Source organism: Balaenoptera acutorostrata, chromosome 1, assembly GCF_949987535.1.
Source record: "Balaenoptera acutorostrata chromosome 1, mBalAcu1.1, whole genome shotgun sequence".
Classification (NCBI taxonomy): Eukaryota; Metazoa; Chordata; class Mammalia; order Artiodactyla; family Balaenopteridae; genus Balaenoptera; species Balaenoptera acutorostrata.
In genome coordinates, this window is record NC_080064.1 from 24,766,761 (window position 1) to 24,784,063 (window position 17,303).

The 17,303-nt window shown below is 38.7% G+C and overlaps 1 protein-coding gene across 16 annotated transcripts in view; it reads right to left on the reverse strand.

The window, feature by feature from the left end:
* The window catches only part of PUM1 (pumilio RNA binding family member 1), a 130,048-nt gene that overhangs the window by 66,394 nt on the left and 46,351 nt on the right, over positions 1-17,303 (reverse strand). For 11 of the 16 annotated variants that reach the window (XM_007170568.2, XM_007170566.2, XM_007170563.2 and 8 more), the window contains 2 exons: positions 8,977-9,085; positions 7,831-8,009 (listed from right to left, as the gene is read on the reverse strand). The exons of 3 other annotated variants lie outside the window; for them this stretch is intronic. In XM_007170568.2, the coding sequence (XP_007170630.1) occupies positions 7,831-8,009; positions 8,977-9,085 (288 nt within the window). The remainder of the gene's footprint in view (positions 1-7,830; positions 8,010-8,976; positions 9,086-17,303) is intronic. 2 more of the 16 variants (XM_028163563.2, XM_057543147.1) reach the window with 1 other exon arrangement.

Genomic DNA, 17,303 nt, shown 5'->3' on the forward strand with positions numbered 1-17,303 from the left:
AATTAATTATAAAAAATATATATAGGGAGAGGAGTCCACGAAGGCACCAGAAGTCCAGCACATTTATTCTTTAAAAAAAGAAAACTGAAATGACAAAAAAAATCCTGCAAAACTGAACTGATAAAATAAGAAGGATCCTCCCATTATCTTTATCATCAGGTAAGAGTCCAGGAGGTGGTGATAAACAACTGTACCTGAATTAGACACCACTAATGTCAATAATAAAAAAAAGTATTAGAGGGATCATCCCATCCCACCAACACACTTAAGTAATCTCCCACAAATCTACAAATCAAGTCACTGGCTCAGGAGGAGCAGTTCAGCTCCAATTTCTCACAAGGAGTTCAAAAGGTCTACAGGCAAAAATGGGAAGGAAATTTGATACAACAGCAGTAGGAAGTTTCACCAATGAGCAAGAAATCTGGGTACAGAAGAGACTCACTCACCAAATCAATGTTCTTCATGATCTTTCCCCAGTGACCCTTCACAAGGGCTTGCTGAGAAGCTGCTCCCCTTCTGTAACAGCCAACGGCTCTGGCCTGAACACTTGGTCACTGATACTTACATTCTCAATTTTACTACCAAGGGCAGATTTTCAAAGATATCCCCGGGATGGGCTGGGTTTTGCCAATGTTATACAGTCCATTTATATAAAATATAGCTACCTGGTTTTCTACTCTGACTAGGCTAGTAATGCCTCAGCAGAACAGCAGGTTCCTCCTATCTGACGGTGAGGGACCCAAGGAAGGCTTCCATACTTGATCTGGATGGGTTACAGTGGGTGTTTCCATTTGGTAGAAATTCATGAAGATAAACGTTTACGACTTGTACACGTTTCTGTACATGGTTTTAACAAGTTTTAACAAGTTCAGTAAATCAACAAAAGTTTTAACAAGTTCTGTAAATCAACAAAAGCCCTAAATTAAAATAGTTGACATGAAGTCTGATTTCTGAATGACACCAAGAGCACAAGTAGGAAGCTATTCTGTCAAAAGTCTGTTATTAAAAGAGAATACAGAATACAGGGTTCAGGATCATAAAAATGGTATCTTAGAAATCTGGGGAACCTAGAGAGAGAGAAGAATAAGGGTATAAATGGGCTGGTATGTTTTATGGGATTTTAAAGTTTTTTTAATGTGTAAGATAAAGTATTCCTTTAGAAAATACTAACCCAGATTGCACAGAACCTACACTCTATCTCAAGTGCTAACACTTACTGGACTTTGGACAGGTCATTAAACCTGAGTCTTAGTTTCCTTTTCTATAAAACAGGGTTCATTTTGTTTAAAACAGAGTAGTTGTAAACATCAATGAAATGATGCATATGCAAAAGTTTATTATAAAGTATAACCATTTTATACAAATATGATACTAGTAAAAACTATGCACTGGGATAGTATTTCTTATATAACATTATCTGTGGTATTAAGATTAAAAATCTTCAATGCTCCCTATTAAGTGGTTTAACTCAAAGAAAAGAGTATAGCCAATCTGGCCCTCCCAGAGACACTGTCATTTTCACAATGCAGAGTGGCTCTATTGTTGGTGTTGAACATCACAACCTTTTTAAAACTTTGCAAGTGTCTGGGCTTTCTCCCAGAGATTCTGATTTAATTGGTCTGTAGAAGCTCCCACAAACGTTTTTAAAAGTTTCTCTTCCAATAAGCACTCACAATTGAGAACCACTAAAATTAAGTCCAAATTAAGTATCCTAAAGGCAAGGGGTATGTTTTGCTTTTTCGTCACATGTTACCTAGCACATATTAATATTAAAAAAGTCTATTGACTAAATGAAATAAAAAACAAAGAAGGATTAATAGCATCCTTTTGTTGTAGGCTCCCTTTAGGTAAATTACAATTCAAACTGTAACCCAAATTCAGGCCTCAGAGTGCTCAAAATGCAAAGAGGCCAAGCCCAATCAAAATCTCTAGAGTAGGGCCAAGGAGGGTTCTTGAGAGATCAGATCCCAGATCTACACAGAGATGGAACAACACATTCTGTTGCTAGATATCAAAGAACTGAGAGGAGAGCAGACAGAAAGAAGAACCATGCGCAGTGGGGATCACAGTCCTTCCAGCCGTGGCTCAGCTTCCTCAAAAGCCTCACATAACAGGGGGGATATTTCAGGGAATATCTATTAATTCTGAATGAAGTCAGAGAAATGAGAACTTAATTTTTCCTGCTATTGCAGAGATCTCACCACAAAGCTCCATATGGCAGAAGTCACATTCAATGAGATTAGTAATTTTCTTCCCTTTTTTTCTAAAACAATATTTTTGTGTATTTGCTTGACACTCGAGTCCTAAAGCCATAACATTAACTAAAATATTGGTTTCTCCTGTGTACACTTCTCGGTTTTTCACAAAATGCCCCCAAAAAACCAAAATGTCAATTTTCTTTGAAGTTCAGCAGCTCAGTAGCTCCACTAGTAATAAAAAATTTCAAATATTAAAAAAAATGAGTAAAAGTTTGAAATTACTAGTCATGTGAATTACTTTTAAATTAACATATTAAATATAATCATATTGTGAGAAACGAATAAACAAACCAAAGTAGCATATACCTTAGTAAAAAGCAATATAGCTAAGAACTGAAATTAGAACAAAGTTTGAATTCAGGTCCCACCACTTCCCTTCTAACCCTCATTTTCCTCATCTATAAATTCATAGGGACAACATCAACCTCAAAGGGTTGTTGTTTCAGGTATTAAATAAGGCAATTCATGAATGTGCAATTCCTTTTAAAAGATTATTTTAAATATTTTGTCTAATTTTCACATTTTTCCCACTACCTTTCTCAGACACACCCACCCTCACCTCCACTCCCCCTAAAGCTTCAAATTTGCTGGATAGCTTATGTTCCCCCCCCCGGAATAACTATGGCTTTAATTATTAAACCCTCTGCCCCATTGACTTTTCTGAAATATCTGTACAGAATCAAGCCACCACCAATTATTACATTTCATCAAATCTGAGACACCATCAATTTATAAGACATACCATCATTTTATGTGTTGCTAAAAAGGAAACACTGGCAGTTAAACTATATCATTTGAAAAGCGCATCCCAATTTCAAAATGAACAAAAGCGGGGAGGTGTGCACTTTAGAAACAGTGGAATATGGAATATACCAGGCGCTGTGTATATGATCACCCAATTCCTGGTATGCAAAAAGGTAAGAAGAGTGTTCCCCTCTGCTGTGGTACCACCATATCCAGGAGGAAAAAGAGACGAAAACCAAAAAAGGTTTTCTGAAAGTTGTGCTTTTTTAACTTTTTATTTAGTCAGTGTCTAAAAGCTTGACATCGCAAAGCAGAGCACATAGATTTCTTGTTCAAAGGAAGCTCAAATCTGAAGGGGCTCCAACCTGAGATAAAAGTTTCTGAATTTGATCTGTTATCTTCCAAGAAAATTATAAAGCAGTATTTATCTAACTTTAATTTTATACAAATCACCTGTGGGTCTTGTCAAACTGCAGACTTTGATTCAATAAAGTCTGGAGTAGAATCTGAGAGTCTGCCTTTCTAATAAGCTCCCAGGTGCTGATAATTTTACTGGTCCAAGGACTTTGTGGAGCAAGATTTTATAAGGCTTACAAAGCATTTTCATACATATTACATAGCCATATGAATTAGACTTTGTGCAAATGAGGAAATTAAGGTCCAGTTGAGACTCAAACCCCTGCATTATACTCCACAAAGTTTTTAAACAAAAATCAATTAAAGTGGCATTGGCTGCCTGAAACAAATGCAGTGGAGACTAGAAAAGCAAGTCATCAATTTTGTGACCTAAGTGAATTGCCGTGAGTGTGCAAGCATCCTCCAGGTCAGAAAGCAGCCAGTCTCTACAAATAAGCAGAAAGGTCTTCCCAAGATATTTTTTCTAAAAGTCTTTCTTCTGCAAATTTAGGGTGGCCTTCACCCTAACTGAAGTTTACAATGGTCTTCTCATTTACCTAGGAACCATAAACCAGAAAGGTAGAAATGACGATCCACTTTTCTGACTGGCTAGGCTTCAATCTATGTGATGATCAGCTGGTATTTCAAAAGACCAATAGCAGGGTCCTTGGATGGGTAATTTCACCCAGTGTCCTCAAAACACAGTAGTTACATATGATTGTGTAACCACCCAGAACCATGCTTTGTTTTGTTTTGGGGTGTTTGGGGGGATGGGTAAGGGGACCTGTCTTTTTCCACGAATCAATAAAATAAAGGATATAAAAAGGAAATAAATTAAAAGACTTGACTCTGACTTAACTGGTATTCTGAGTTTTCCCATTATTCTGAAAACTGCTACCCTGAAGTTTCTGATCCATACTTGGAATACTATCAAAAATTTACAGTGGGTGCTGAGAACAAAACACTGCTGTTGGATTCTTTTCATCAGCCTGCAAGTACTCTTATCTCAGAAGCCAAAACAACTAAGCTGAGTCCATTTGTACGCTCAAAATGAACTTCAGAAAGGCTCAGGAAAGCTAGACAAAGAGTTAAATACCTTCATTCAAGCTTTAACTGTAAAACCACCTTACTGAAAATGGAAAACCACTGCAAATGAGTAATTACTTTAGTTCTAAACCCCTTTAACTGAAAAGTTAATCAGAGTCTGGCTTATCTGTTGTCAGTATCTGAGAATAGACCCTTAGTACTTGACTTGAGGTCTACATTCATTATGCCATCAGCGGTGATGTTTTTAGCTCTCAGGGGATTAAAATGCGGCTTCTCCATGGCTTACTGGAGGTAATGTTGGTACAGCCACCCCAAAAAGAAAAACATCTGAGTGCTCTGATCCATAAACCATCAATTCCTACTCTTTAGAACAATTAACTACAAGAAGCAGATACTCTGCCTTCCTTGGCCTCTGAACTCAGCACTCTGAATGACAAACTAGATTTATTTAAAAAAAAAAAAAAAAAAAAAAAAGGCCCACCTCTTCCCATAAGATCAGCAGGATACAACCAAAAAGCTCATAAAGCAGTTCACTGATCCTCAGTTCTCCATCCACCAAAAGATTAGACGTGCCAATGTGATGGACTGATGTCACTAATCAGTCTTCCTGTATCACCATTTAGGTGCAACTCAAGTCAAAATATGGGATAATAGGATAATATTTCATTACCCACAACCCTCCTTCTGAAAAGTTGGAACACAGATTTGGAGAATTTTCATTTATCGTTATGCAAACCTCAGCAGCTCAGTAAAGCAGATGCTTTTTAGAGAGTTCAATTTTCTGACCTCTATCCTGAGTTCTTCCAACTTCCTCTGGTGACAATACTAAAAATCACCAATCTCTCAAGACAATTAAGGATAGACGCCACCTTTACAAAATCAAATAAGATACTGAATACAAAAGATACAGCCTCGTTACAGATTAATGAAATAACTGTTTAAAAAGATAAAAACAGGAAAAAAAATAATAAGTCAGCCCCAGTGTTTTACCTTTCTCCTAATTCTAATTATTTTTCTTCTTCCTACAAACTTCACAGTAACCCAGGCACATGCCTGGTGGCTAATGCCCAAGACTTAGAAGCTGGTCACACATTATAGAGAATTCATGGCAAGAGACATACAGGTTCCAGTTCACCACAGTAATGACTTACCTATGCACGACACTAACTTTTCTCCTTTAGTAAATAACTAAAAGTTATAGGCAGAAGTTGGAAGGCAGCACTTCCTCTGAGGAATCTGCACTCTTGAGATGAGGGAAGTGTGAGGTAAGAAAAAGAGGTGAGCTTGGGATAAGCTGAAGGAGAGAAGAAGTAACACCATTCTTCCCATGAGACAACAGGCAAATGATCATTTTGCCTGATCCCATTCCTCACATCCAAAGGGTAGATCTTGTTCTTCCCAAGTAGCCTCCTGGGAAGGTTCAAATACAAGAAGTCTTTTCCAATCTGATCTACAAGCCACTAAACCTGACCTATGCCTCTGCAGGGTCAAAAGACCCAGAAGTGGGGCTTCCCTGGTGGCGCAGTGGTTGAGAGTCTGCCTGCTAATGCAGGGGACGCGGGTTCGAGCCCTGGTCTGGGAAGATCCCACATGCCGCGGAGCAGCTGGGCCCGTGAGCCACAATTGCTGAGCCTGCGCGTCTGGAGCCTGTGCCCCGCGACGGGAGGGGCCGCGATAGAGAAAGGCCCGCGCACCGCGATGAAGAGCGGTCCCCGCACCGCGATGAAGAGTGGCCCCCGCTTGCCGCAACTGGAGAAAGCCCTCGCACGAACCGAAGACCCAACACAGCCAAAAATAAATAAATAAATAAATAAATAAGAAAATCCTTTAAAAAAAAAAAAAAAAAAAAAGACCCAGAAGTAATCAGGTCAGCTTTGGAACAGCTACCATGCAAGACGCAGACAAAAGCCCCAGTTTAGTCCCTTGATCTTCCTGAAGGTAATTATACAAATGAACGATCCTGTTCTGGCTAAATTCCTCAAACCAAATTTCTAGATGTGGAGCTGGGAGAAATCCAAACCAGCCTCTTAAATAAGTTCATTTCGCACTCCCACCCCCCATTTTTTTGGTGGAATCAAAAGCTCCGGCCACGTGTCAAGCGTCAACGTCAGCTGAAACATCCATCATCTTTGACGTGCCTAGAATAAAGCTAACTCCATGGGAATTCTGGTTACCCTGGATGCCACCTGTTATCTTCCCGCCAAGCAAGTCAACAATCGTTCATTTCATGTCCACTAACGTATTAAAGAATTGAACTTGACACTTGAGAAAGCTGCACCAAAAATGTACTACTGTAACTCTACAGAAGTTTCAAGTGGAACTGGGAAAATAGGACCAAGCCTCTGATACCTAGCAACAGATGTCTAACAATAAAAACACTGACAACAAATGCTATCAAGATAAAAGAATGTAAGATAGTTGTAAAGGCAAAGTTATTATTATGATTTGGGGGAAAGAAGGTCTCTTAAAATGATTGCCAACCAGTAGTATTAGCCCAAAAAGACTTCAGGGAGAAAGTGCTTTGAAAAGGTACAAAACAAGTTGAGTCGGGAGAAAAGGAAGGAAGAAAGATTCAGGGTGCCTTTCATGGCCTTCCTAGCTGACTTGGAATATAAAACCAGTCACAGAATACAAAACGAAGAAGACTCAAACAGAAATACACCTTAAGACTTCTAGATCTAGAAAGTCAATGGTATAAGAAAGAACTAGTTTTGAGAAAGGCTATCAAAGATGCTTGAGGAAGACTGCTTAAGACTTAAAAAGGGAAGAGGCTGTAGACAGAGAAGCTGCTCTAGCTACAATTTAGCATCAGAGAGGTCAATGGTGATGAATCTGAAAAAAACTGAAATACAGAATTAACAGAACTTCTAATTTCCTGACAGCCTGGGTATGAGAAGCAAAGCTATTCAAAGAGGGCCAAAGATCATTCCATAATTAAAGCCTAGCTAGCAAAAACAAGAACGACCCCACATATCTGATCCATTTTAAGGATCCTAGGGTATTGGCAAATCACTCTCTCAGATCTATTCCCTATTGAAATCCGCCTTCAGCTTTGTGTTAATTCCTTTTCTTTTTATTTTTGTTTGTTTGTTTTAAACTAAAAATGGTGTTTTCTGGTAGGCCAATGAACTGCGATCTAGATTTCAGTCCTTACCTCACATTACTATCAATGAGTCCCAAAAAAACATCATTTCTCTATTTTTAAAAAGTTTAGTTTACATCTCCTGCTGTGTTTGCTGAAATCTAATTGCAATAAAAGCGTTTTTTAAAACCCTGCACTTAGTGCTGTGAATATCTAAGGAAACTAAACAGGCATGTTTTGCTTTAGGGGAAAGGGGAAAGAGAGAGAGAGAGAGATAGGAACAAGTTCCTCAAGCCAACTTACAAATCCTCCTTTTCTTAGACAGGAATCGCCCGGGGATGAGCTCAACACATACTCCACCATGCTAACGCCTAGTCCCCCACTCTCCGACCGTGGGGACAGTACAGAATTGACCTCACTGTTCACATGGAAACTCTGACCAGGTCTTCTCTGCACCATGATTGGCTGGGAAACTGAATGATCTACAAAAAAGATACACAAGCATGATACAGTGCAGCCAGAGGCTCAAACAAATTATGAGTGATGTCTCATGGATAAACCAATGACTGGGAATCAGGAAACCTGCCATGGTCAGTTGAGCCAAAACCTCCTATTGTGTTTTCCCTAAGTATAATACTCTACATAAGCTAAGGAAACGGAACACACCCCTCATATATCCAGGATAGCAGCGCAATACAGCAGTTCACGTAACTGGTTTATCTAGCTAAGTGGATAAATTAATGTTTACCCCTTTCAAGTAGCAGAATTTCTTTTTAATATATTTTATTGGCAATGTTACTGAAACAAAATGTGATCTTACTGCCTTTTTTAAAACAACATAATTTGATCTTTTCTGATGACCACTGTCATCTGAGGTTCCATTCTTATATTGCTGTAACACAGCACATCAGCTTTTGAATTTTCTGTCTCCTTCCTCCCTATCAACTGTCATTTCTTTCTGCTGTCAGTATGTCTGCCTCTACAAGTTCTCCCCATCCCTTTCTTCAGGGGTAGTCAGTCAGAAGAGCGTCCATGCCCAGTGACTTATTTGGCCCAAACCACATTTATAGATAGATCACCCCATACACAGTACACAGGGGCAACGGGAGGAGAAAGAAACATGAACTTCAAATGGCAGGCATGGATTTTCTAATTCCAAGTATGCTGACAGCAGTACAGAACAAGAAGTTGTAGCTGAAATTATGGTCATTTCAAATAAGACCATTCCCCCTGTGGCTAGCACTTCAGTAAAATATTGAAGACCTGATTTTGTGTTAATTATGTTTTAATAAATTACATCATATAAGCTCCTTCATGGCAATTATACCACAGGACAGGACATTGCTTGACATGCTTGTCACTGATGTAAAATTCACAACTTGCCAATTGCTGAGGAAAGGAGCTCTAAGACAGGCATAAATCACAGTACAGATGCTAGATCTAGATTACCTGATGTTCCCCAGGCACTGTCTCGCCATTGATCACCCAGGAATATTCCTTTTGGTCCATCTTTGCTGGATTCATCTGTTTCCCAAAACTTTTTACCTGGCAAGAGCTGCTGCAAATTAAAAATAATAGATGCTTTTAAAGAATTCATAAAGGATGAAAGTACAGCAGTCAACACTTTCTTTTAGACAAGGGTACTGAAGATGCTCACGTGCCCTGAAGGTCTTTAATCGCAGTGTTCTGACTCCGCAGATTGTGGTCAGAGCACTACTATATGTTTGGTAAAAGTCACAAAGAGGCCTAATGCAAGGGGGGCTACAGATCAACCCATCACAATAGAGGCTCAGCTTAAATATCTAGAATTATTCACTTAACCTATGCCAAGATTTTTTAAAGGCGGGGGGGGGGGGGGGGAGGCGGGGATTCATACTAGACCTATCAGCTAACTGCTAAGAAGATTCTTACTGAAAAAGAAAGTACCTACAACTATTAAAAAGTTACTTCTGCCTACATGTATACTAAGGGGCCCTACAAAGTTACTCAAGCTGTGGCATGAACTCAGACCCCAGCTATGGGACACCAGAGGCAAAACTCACCTCCTTCATACACAGAGATTCTGTTTAACTAAAACACTTTCAACACCACAAAGAAAACACTAAAACAAACCAAAACCAAAAACAAAAAAAACTTCCCAACCACAACATTAACCTGTTCCAAGATTTTGGAAAGACAGAACAGCTATTCCCCCATTACTGGAAGGGAAATAAAAATCTCCTCACCTCAGTTAATCTTAAGAATACTTAGTAATGCCATTATAGAGACTTCACAAAACATTCCACACCTCATAAAAATGCAGGCATCACTAGCTTTAAATTAGCTTCAACCAAAGAAATGCAAACTACCCTTTCAAGCAAAACACAGTACAGTTTTGCACAAGATCAAAGCATTAGTGACCTGTTACAAAGTAAATTTCCACTAGAATCCCATCATTCTTGGTTCTGGTTATCAGCTTTACTCACTAAAATGTCCCTCTTATTTCTTCTAATTATGTTTTCACTTCAGCTGCTACTAGTCAGACAAGAAACTCAGAAGTTTGAGATAGTACACTGCTTTTGAGCATAAAAGAACGCACCTGAAGAGTTGAGTTTCTCAGAGGAACAGAATAAAAAACCAGAAAGTACAAAACATTTGCTCTCCTCCTTGACAATAAAGGTTTACCTTTTCTATTTACAACCCATAACTCAATGATAATGAAGAAATATATCAACTTAGCCCTCACTAAAATGAATCTCAGCTTTCCAACCTAAATTCTGGGTTTCTCGACATCAATTTATTCTAGCTCTATAAAACTATCTGGTAGACATGGGTTACTACCTGGAGCAAAGCAGTTTCCCTTGTACTTTTTTCCCCTAACTTGTTATTTTCTAGTCCAACAAGGTCATGACAAAAGACACATTTCAGTCTGACACTTAATTGCACAGACGCATTGGTTTACTTGAAGATGAGCAGTTACAAGCCGTCAATTCCTAATATGCCTCTAGGGTTCATTCTCTGAGAGAAGCAAGGACACAGCTGGTCTGTTAACTTGAGGAGGAGGGAGAAGGGGTGGGAGGAAGAGCCCAGACCATAGCTAGGCAGTGGAGTCAGGAAGCCCTGGACTAGACAACTTTGATGTGTCATAGGACAAACTGCAGGACTGCCCTGGGCCTCGTTCTCTTTGCACTGATGAAGGAAATATTTTTCAGGTTGCTGTGATGATTAGAGATGTTGCTGATGTGGGCCTAACACAATGCCCACCACGCAGGAGGTTCTCAATAAATGTATTCAGTGGCATTACACCAAGGCAAAACAGCTGTAAACCACAGATGGGACCCTGAAAATTAATGTGTACTAACGCACAACTTTAGAATTCTTGCCTTTGAACTTATTTTTCTCCTCTTAATCTCAAAAATGCCCTCCTATAAGATTACAAATAGAATTTCTTTCCCTATTGGTTGTACCCTTTCCAACTAACATTCTGATTTTTCTCCTGTATTTTGTAGGGAGTGTAAGCAAACAGGAGTCTGCATCAACTTCTCCTCTGTGTACCAGAAGAAAGAATGTCAGCACAAGGGACACCTCACTTGTTGGTTAACTTTAGTCTCCATATACTGGAAAGAGAGCAAAGATGATCAAATATATTCATTATGGTGCTCATCCCTCTCGACACAAATCTGGAAATCTTTATTCAAAACTCAAGCTTCTCTAAGCCACCAGCCTCCATGTGCAAATATAGTCTGTCCATAATTTGTCAAATTGCTTAGTGAAAGCAGCAGCCCTTGAACTCAAGGCTTCAAAAATGACTTCTAAGATCTTGTCATCTTTCCTCGTAGCTTGCCAGGTTGTCACAACTTGCAAAGCCAGAAAAAGCAGGTCCATATATAAGCAAGGCTGTTTCCAGGCCAAATTCTCTCAAAAGGAAACAATAATGCAACAAACATGTAGAAAGGTACTAAAAAGTGGAGACTGTACTTCAAAGTAGTAATAGATGCAACAAATCTCAAAGGAATAGTCATCCCTCGGTATCCATGGGGGGTTGGTTCCAGGAGCCTCCTTGGATACCAAAATCCTCAGACGCTCAAGTCCCTTATATAAAATGACACAGTACAATGCATACAGTACACATTGAAAAATTCAAGACCCTAGTCAGATACCAAGAGGAAATGGTGTCTTCCACTATTAACAGTATGTATAAATATAAATCCTAAATAGATGCTAGGAGCAGCCCCCAAAGTACTAAAACCCCACATGCTTTGGCAAAGTAACCAAGAAGATCAATTAACTATTATTAATGAAAACAGCAGGGACTGAAAAGGCAAGTCTGTAAGAGATAAAGAAAAAGGAAGTGGTAGAAGAAGGTGGTAGCAAGCCAATTCTGAGAGGAAAAAAGGCAGAACCTATGGTTTGCAAGAGTGCTCTGCAAATGAAGAAAAGTAAACTACTGTATCAAGGTACCTGGGCAAGGACAGAAGTAAACTTAGCAAAGCTCCTCAGAGTCTCTGGACCTTCCACAGCATTTCTCTTTCCTCCAAAACATACCCTTCTCCACTCTTCAGCTGTGTGGCAAGCGGCATCTGAAACAACTCCTAATGTCTGTACCTCTTGGTACACAGTCCCTTGTGTAATTCCCCCTCTTATCCCCCTCTTATCTTATCCTCTTAAACTTAGCAAAGTGCCTCAGAGTCTCTGGACCTTCCACAGCATTTCTCTTTCCTCCAAAACATACCCTTCTCCACTCTTCAGCTGTGTGGCAAGCAGCACCTGAAACAGCTCCTAATATCTGTACCTCTTGGTACTCAGTCCCTTGTGTAATTCCCCCTCTTATCCTGTCTGTGGGCTGAACCTACTGACTTGCTCCTAAGGAGTAAGAGAGGGCAAAAGTGAGGGGGTGCCGCTTTCAAGATTGTCTTTAAAATACTGACTTCCATCTTGCTTCTACTCCTCTCTCGCCCTCTCGCCTTCTCACTTTAACGAAGCTAGCTACTATACTGTGAGCTGCCCAATAGAGAGGTCCATATGGCAAGGAACCAAGAGAGGTCACTGGACATCAATTCCTTAGGAACTGAGGCCCTCAGTCTAGCAACCCGCGAGAAACTTAATCCTGATATCAACCACGTGAGTAAGCTTGGAAGCAGCCCCTTCCCCAGCTGGACTTTGAGATGAGATGACTGCAAACCCAGATGAAATCCTGACTGCAGCTTGTGAGGGACCCTGAAATAAAGAATCTTGCAAAGTCATGACTGGGCTCCTGACCTACAGAAACTGTGAGGCTTAAACAACGTGTTGTCTTAAGCCACTAAATTTTAGGGTAATTTGGAACACAGCAATAGATAACTAATACAGCTGTGAATATACGGAAGAGTTTTCTTTTATTTAAAACATCTTTAAGAGTCTGTTTTCAAGAAGCACTTCTTGTTCCATTTCTAATATCTAAAATCAAAGTGTTTTTTTTGAATTTGGAAAAAATTACATCTGTTCCATTTCATGTTTTCCCCTATTTTGTCTTATAGCCCTTCTGTATTAAAAAAAAAAAAAAAGACTGGCTTTTTAAATTCGGCAAAAAATGGACTTAGACTTGTTAAGCTTACTGAGAATTAGTAGCAATCACACAGTCAAGAGTCATCTAAAATAAAGACATTGTTCAAATCTGATCGTATTAAAAGGAGCTATAATCTATTGAATATAAAACAAAGTGATGATGAGTATCCAATTGTTATTTCAAATTCAGATTCAACCCCTCTAAAGGTTATATCATCCACAGCACTGGCTAAAACATCCTGGTTCACCAACCCACATCAGGAGTTGCCAAATCTTCACTTACACCACACCTAAATTCAATCATCAAACATTCAAATGCAACTACCGTATGAAAAGACACAGTTATTGCTTAACCCATCAAGAACTTGGAAATACTGTTCGACAGGACAACAAAGAACAGATCACAGAAGAGGTTTACAAAATTCAATTTAAAGAAAGATTAGGCAATTAGAGGATTAAAAGATTTCACAATTCTAAAGGAAGATAAGGGAATTAGAAATTGGTCCAACCAAAGCAAAGGAGACCCAGGGAGTCAGACGTAGGCAGTATCAACCAATATGCATGTTTAGGGAGAGGACATATGATGCACAAACAAGTCTGTCCTTATAAAAGCAATTAATGCATCAGCCTAGATAGTAGCTTGGGTACAGCAGCCACTAAAAACATCCAAGTAACTTCCCTGGCTCAGACTGCTTACCAAGCAAACTTAAGAGAACTTTGCTTCCTCCTATAGCCAAACATGCTGATCACTGAACACAATTATCCTGTCCACTTGAGAGTCGTTATTTCTCCTTATAAATCAGTAAACTGCATTTTAGTTTTCATACATTAATCTCTTGTGGTTCTAGTCAGTATAGGTCAGTTCTATAATCCAATCATCTCTAAATTAGTAAATCCCTTTCAAGACCTACAAACTGAGAACCAGGGCTTGGGAGGTCCTACCATCCGACACAGCAATACAACAGACCTTGTACGCTTCCATGTACTGTCCCATTAAATGGGATTCCTAAGTGCCTCTCCAATAGTATCTGTTCTCCAGTCTTTAGGAGAAAAACACATACACTATTTATCCCAGCTTGAACCACAGGTTTGCAAAAGAAAAGACTTAAGGAGAGTAAAGAAATCAGTAAGCTTATTCATGAGGCTTCTGGAGAACAAAGTGGAAATCAAGCACTGGTTTATAAGCAATGTTAGCCACTTGGGAAACCTCTAAATTGTGTTTGGAAACACCTTTTTTTTCTAATCATCTAACAGAAAAGACAATACATAAAGCCACACTTGCACAATCGGCCCCAACATTAACCTCTACTAAGAGTCCTTTAAACAGAGGTGGAGACAATAAACTAAAAGGCTTGAGAACATCAAAAACCTCTAGGCTTATTTTAAGAAGTAATATAGTGGTAAACACACACAACTACTCTGAAATCATTTTAAAAAACAAACAACAAAAAACTGGTCTCAAATCCCAACTGTGTGAATTTAACTCATCTAGGCCTGTTTTCTCACCTATAAAATGAACTGTTATGAACATTAAATAATATAGTGTGTAAAGGAGTAGTACAATGCTGGACTCAGAGTAATCAATCAAAGAATTAGCTGCTAATATTATTTAATAACAAAGTAGTAACCAATAGACTTCACACTACTATTGGCATAGCCAATGAAATGCTCCTGTGTACTCAGCTAGCAGATGTGAGCACAACATCACCCAGCCCACTTCAGTGTAAATCTATAAAATTAGGAGCCCTAACAAAACACTGCAGGAAGAACTATGATTAGAGCTTTGCAAAAACTAAGAGGCAAGCTGATTATTAAAGACTGGATGTGTTTGACCATACCACCATTAATATTTGCATAGATGGAAACTCCAATAAGCACTCTGTGCTCAAGAGGACTGCTTACACACAACACAGGCTGCACAGAGCTATCTCTCAGAGCAGAAATTTGGCTTCTTAAGGAGTACTGTTCACAGGGATGCTACAGCCCCGAACGCATGAACAGATTTAATCATCTCATGTGGCAATGCAAACTTCCAACACAAGCTTAGTTTCATTGGAATGTAGCCAATGCAGGAGTCAAATACCTGATATTTTAACTAGCTGGTAAGATACAGCCCCCCCCCAATTTTTTAATCTCTTGATAAATATTCTCATTACATTAAAAGAACTTGATATTAACTCAGAGAAAGGACCGCTCAGTACTGATAGAAATAAAGAAGTATTATTGGTAAACACTGTCACATGTTCTAGTCAAAGCTCTGACTGTGAAAACTGTGTAATTTTCAGAAATCCCTTCTCAAAATCTTAATGCCCTAGGGAATTTACCTGGCCCTCCATACCATAGAGGGTTGTTGTGAAATCTAGTGAGACAGTTCATAGTAAATACTATAAACTACACACAGAAGTTACTACTAAAGCTTTAACAAGAAACGGTTTAAATATAAAAGAATAAATCGATATCCTTTACAAGGCTTTAAAAAAAAAGGTACAAATATCCATTCACTGTTACGACAATTCTTTTGGAAAGAGTTCTGAAAAAATATACAGTAAGAGTCATGTTCAACTCCTACACTGTTGGTGGGAATGTAAATTGGTGCAGCCACTATGGAAAACAGTATGGAAGTTAAAAACTAAAAACAGAGTTGCTGTATGACCCAGCAATCCCACTCCTGGGCATATATCCAAACAAAACTACAATTAAAATACAATACAAATAAACATATCTATGAAACAGAAACAGACTCACAGATATAGAGAATGGACTTGTGGCTGCCAAGGGGGAGGCGAGTGTGGGGGAGTGAAGGGTTGGGAGTTTGGGGTTAGCAGATGCAAACTATTATATATAGGATGCATAAACAACAAGGTCCTACTGTATAGCACAGGGAACTATATTCAATATCCTATGATAAATCATAATGGAAAAGAATATGAAGAAGAATACATACATGTACAACTGAATCACTTTGCGGTACAGCAGAAATTAACACAACATTGTAAATCAACTACACTTCAATAAAAATTTTAAAAATAATAATAATAAATTAAAAAGCTGGAAAAAGCCATGTTCATTCCTGAGAATTTATCTCAACATTAAAGAATTCAAAAGGAAAAAAAAGCTTCACATTCAAAATGTAAGAGCAAAAAAGTTGGGAGCAAACTAAATGTTCAATAAGGTACAACTATATGCAACAATACAAGCTCACCCAAAACAGCTATCAGGACTATATGTAATATTTATAAAATAACATTAAATTTTAAAAGCAAAATACAAAATTGTACACGAAAAGACTGCTTCTCCTCATGCACCCTTCCCTTTTGGATCAAGATTGGAAAGAAAAATAAAAACTGAAATAGGTGCTCGTTGATGTGGGATTATGGATGACTTGTTACAAAATACACTTTTATTATGATTTAGAACTGTTTAATAAATAAAAATTGAGATTATGGTGGTACAGAATTCACTACAAATAAGCATTTTCTCTTAAGCAGATACATTTCACTTCAACATAATTTCAAAGTGACAAAAGTTAGTGGGAATTTTGAGAGAGCTCACACCGCATGTTTCAGATATGAGTTGGCCAAAAAAATTTGTTCAGGTTTTTCCATAAGATGTTACAGAAAAACCCGAGCGAACTTTTTGGCCAAACCAGTATTTTTTTTTTTTAATTAATTAATTTATTTATTTATTTTTGGCTGTGTTGGGTCTTCGTTTCTGTGCGAGGGCTTTCTCCACTTGCGGCAAGTGGGGGCCACTCTTCATTGCGGTGCGCGGGCCTCTCACCGTCGCGGCCTCTCTTGTTGCGGAGCACAGGCTCCAGACGCGCAGGCTCAGTAGTTGTGGCTCACGGGCCCAGTTGCTCCGCGGCATGTGGGATCTTCCCAGACCAGGGCTCGAACCCGTGTCCCCTGCATTGGCAGGCAGACTCTCAACCACTGCGCCACCAGGGAAGCCCAAACCAGTATTTTTTAAGCAAGCAGATAATAATTTCCAATCCACTTTGAAAACTGTAGCTTAAATAAGGGATGGTGAAAATCTTCAATGGCTTAATCACAAGCCAATCATTTTTTAATTAAAAATACCTAAGTATATTAAAAAATAAATAAATAAAGAAGATGGTGTTTTCATTTTTCCCTTCTCTTCCAGAAAGTTTAAGGAACATGACCCTCTAAATTCTCACTTCCCATTTATATATCTACTAATTAAGTATCCTGCATTTTTTAAATCAGTTAATACTTACATGTAAAGATTATTTT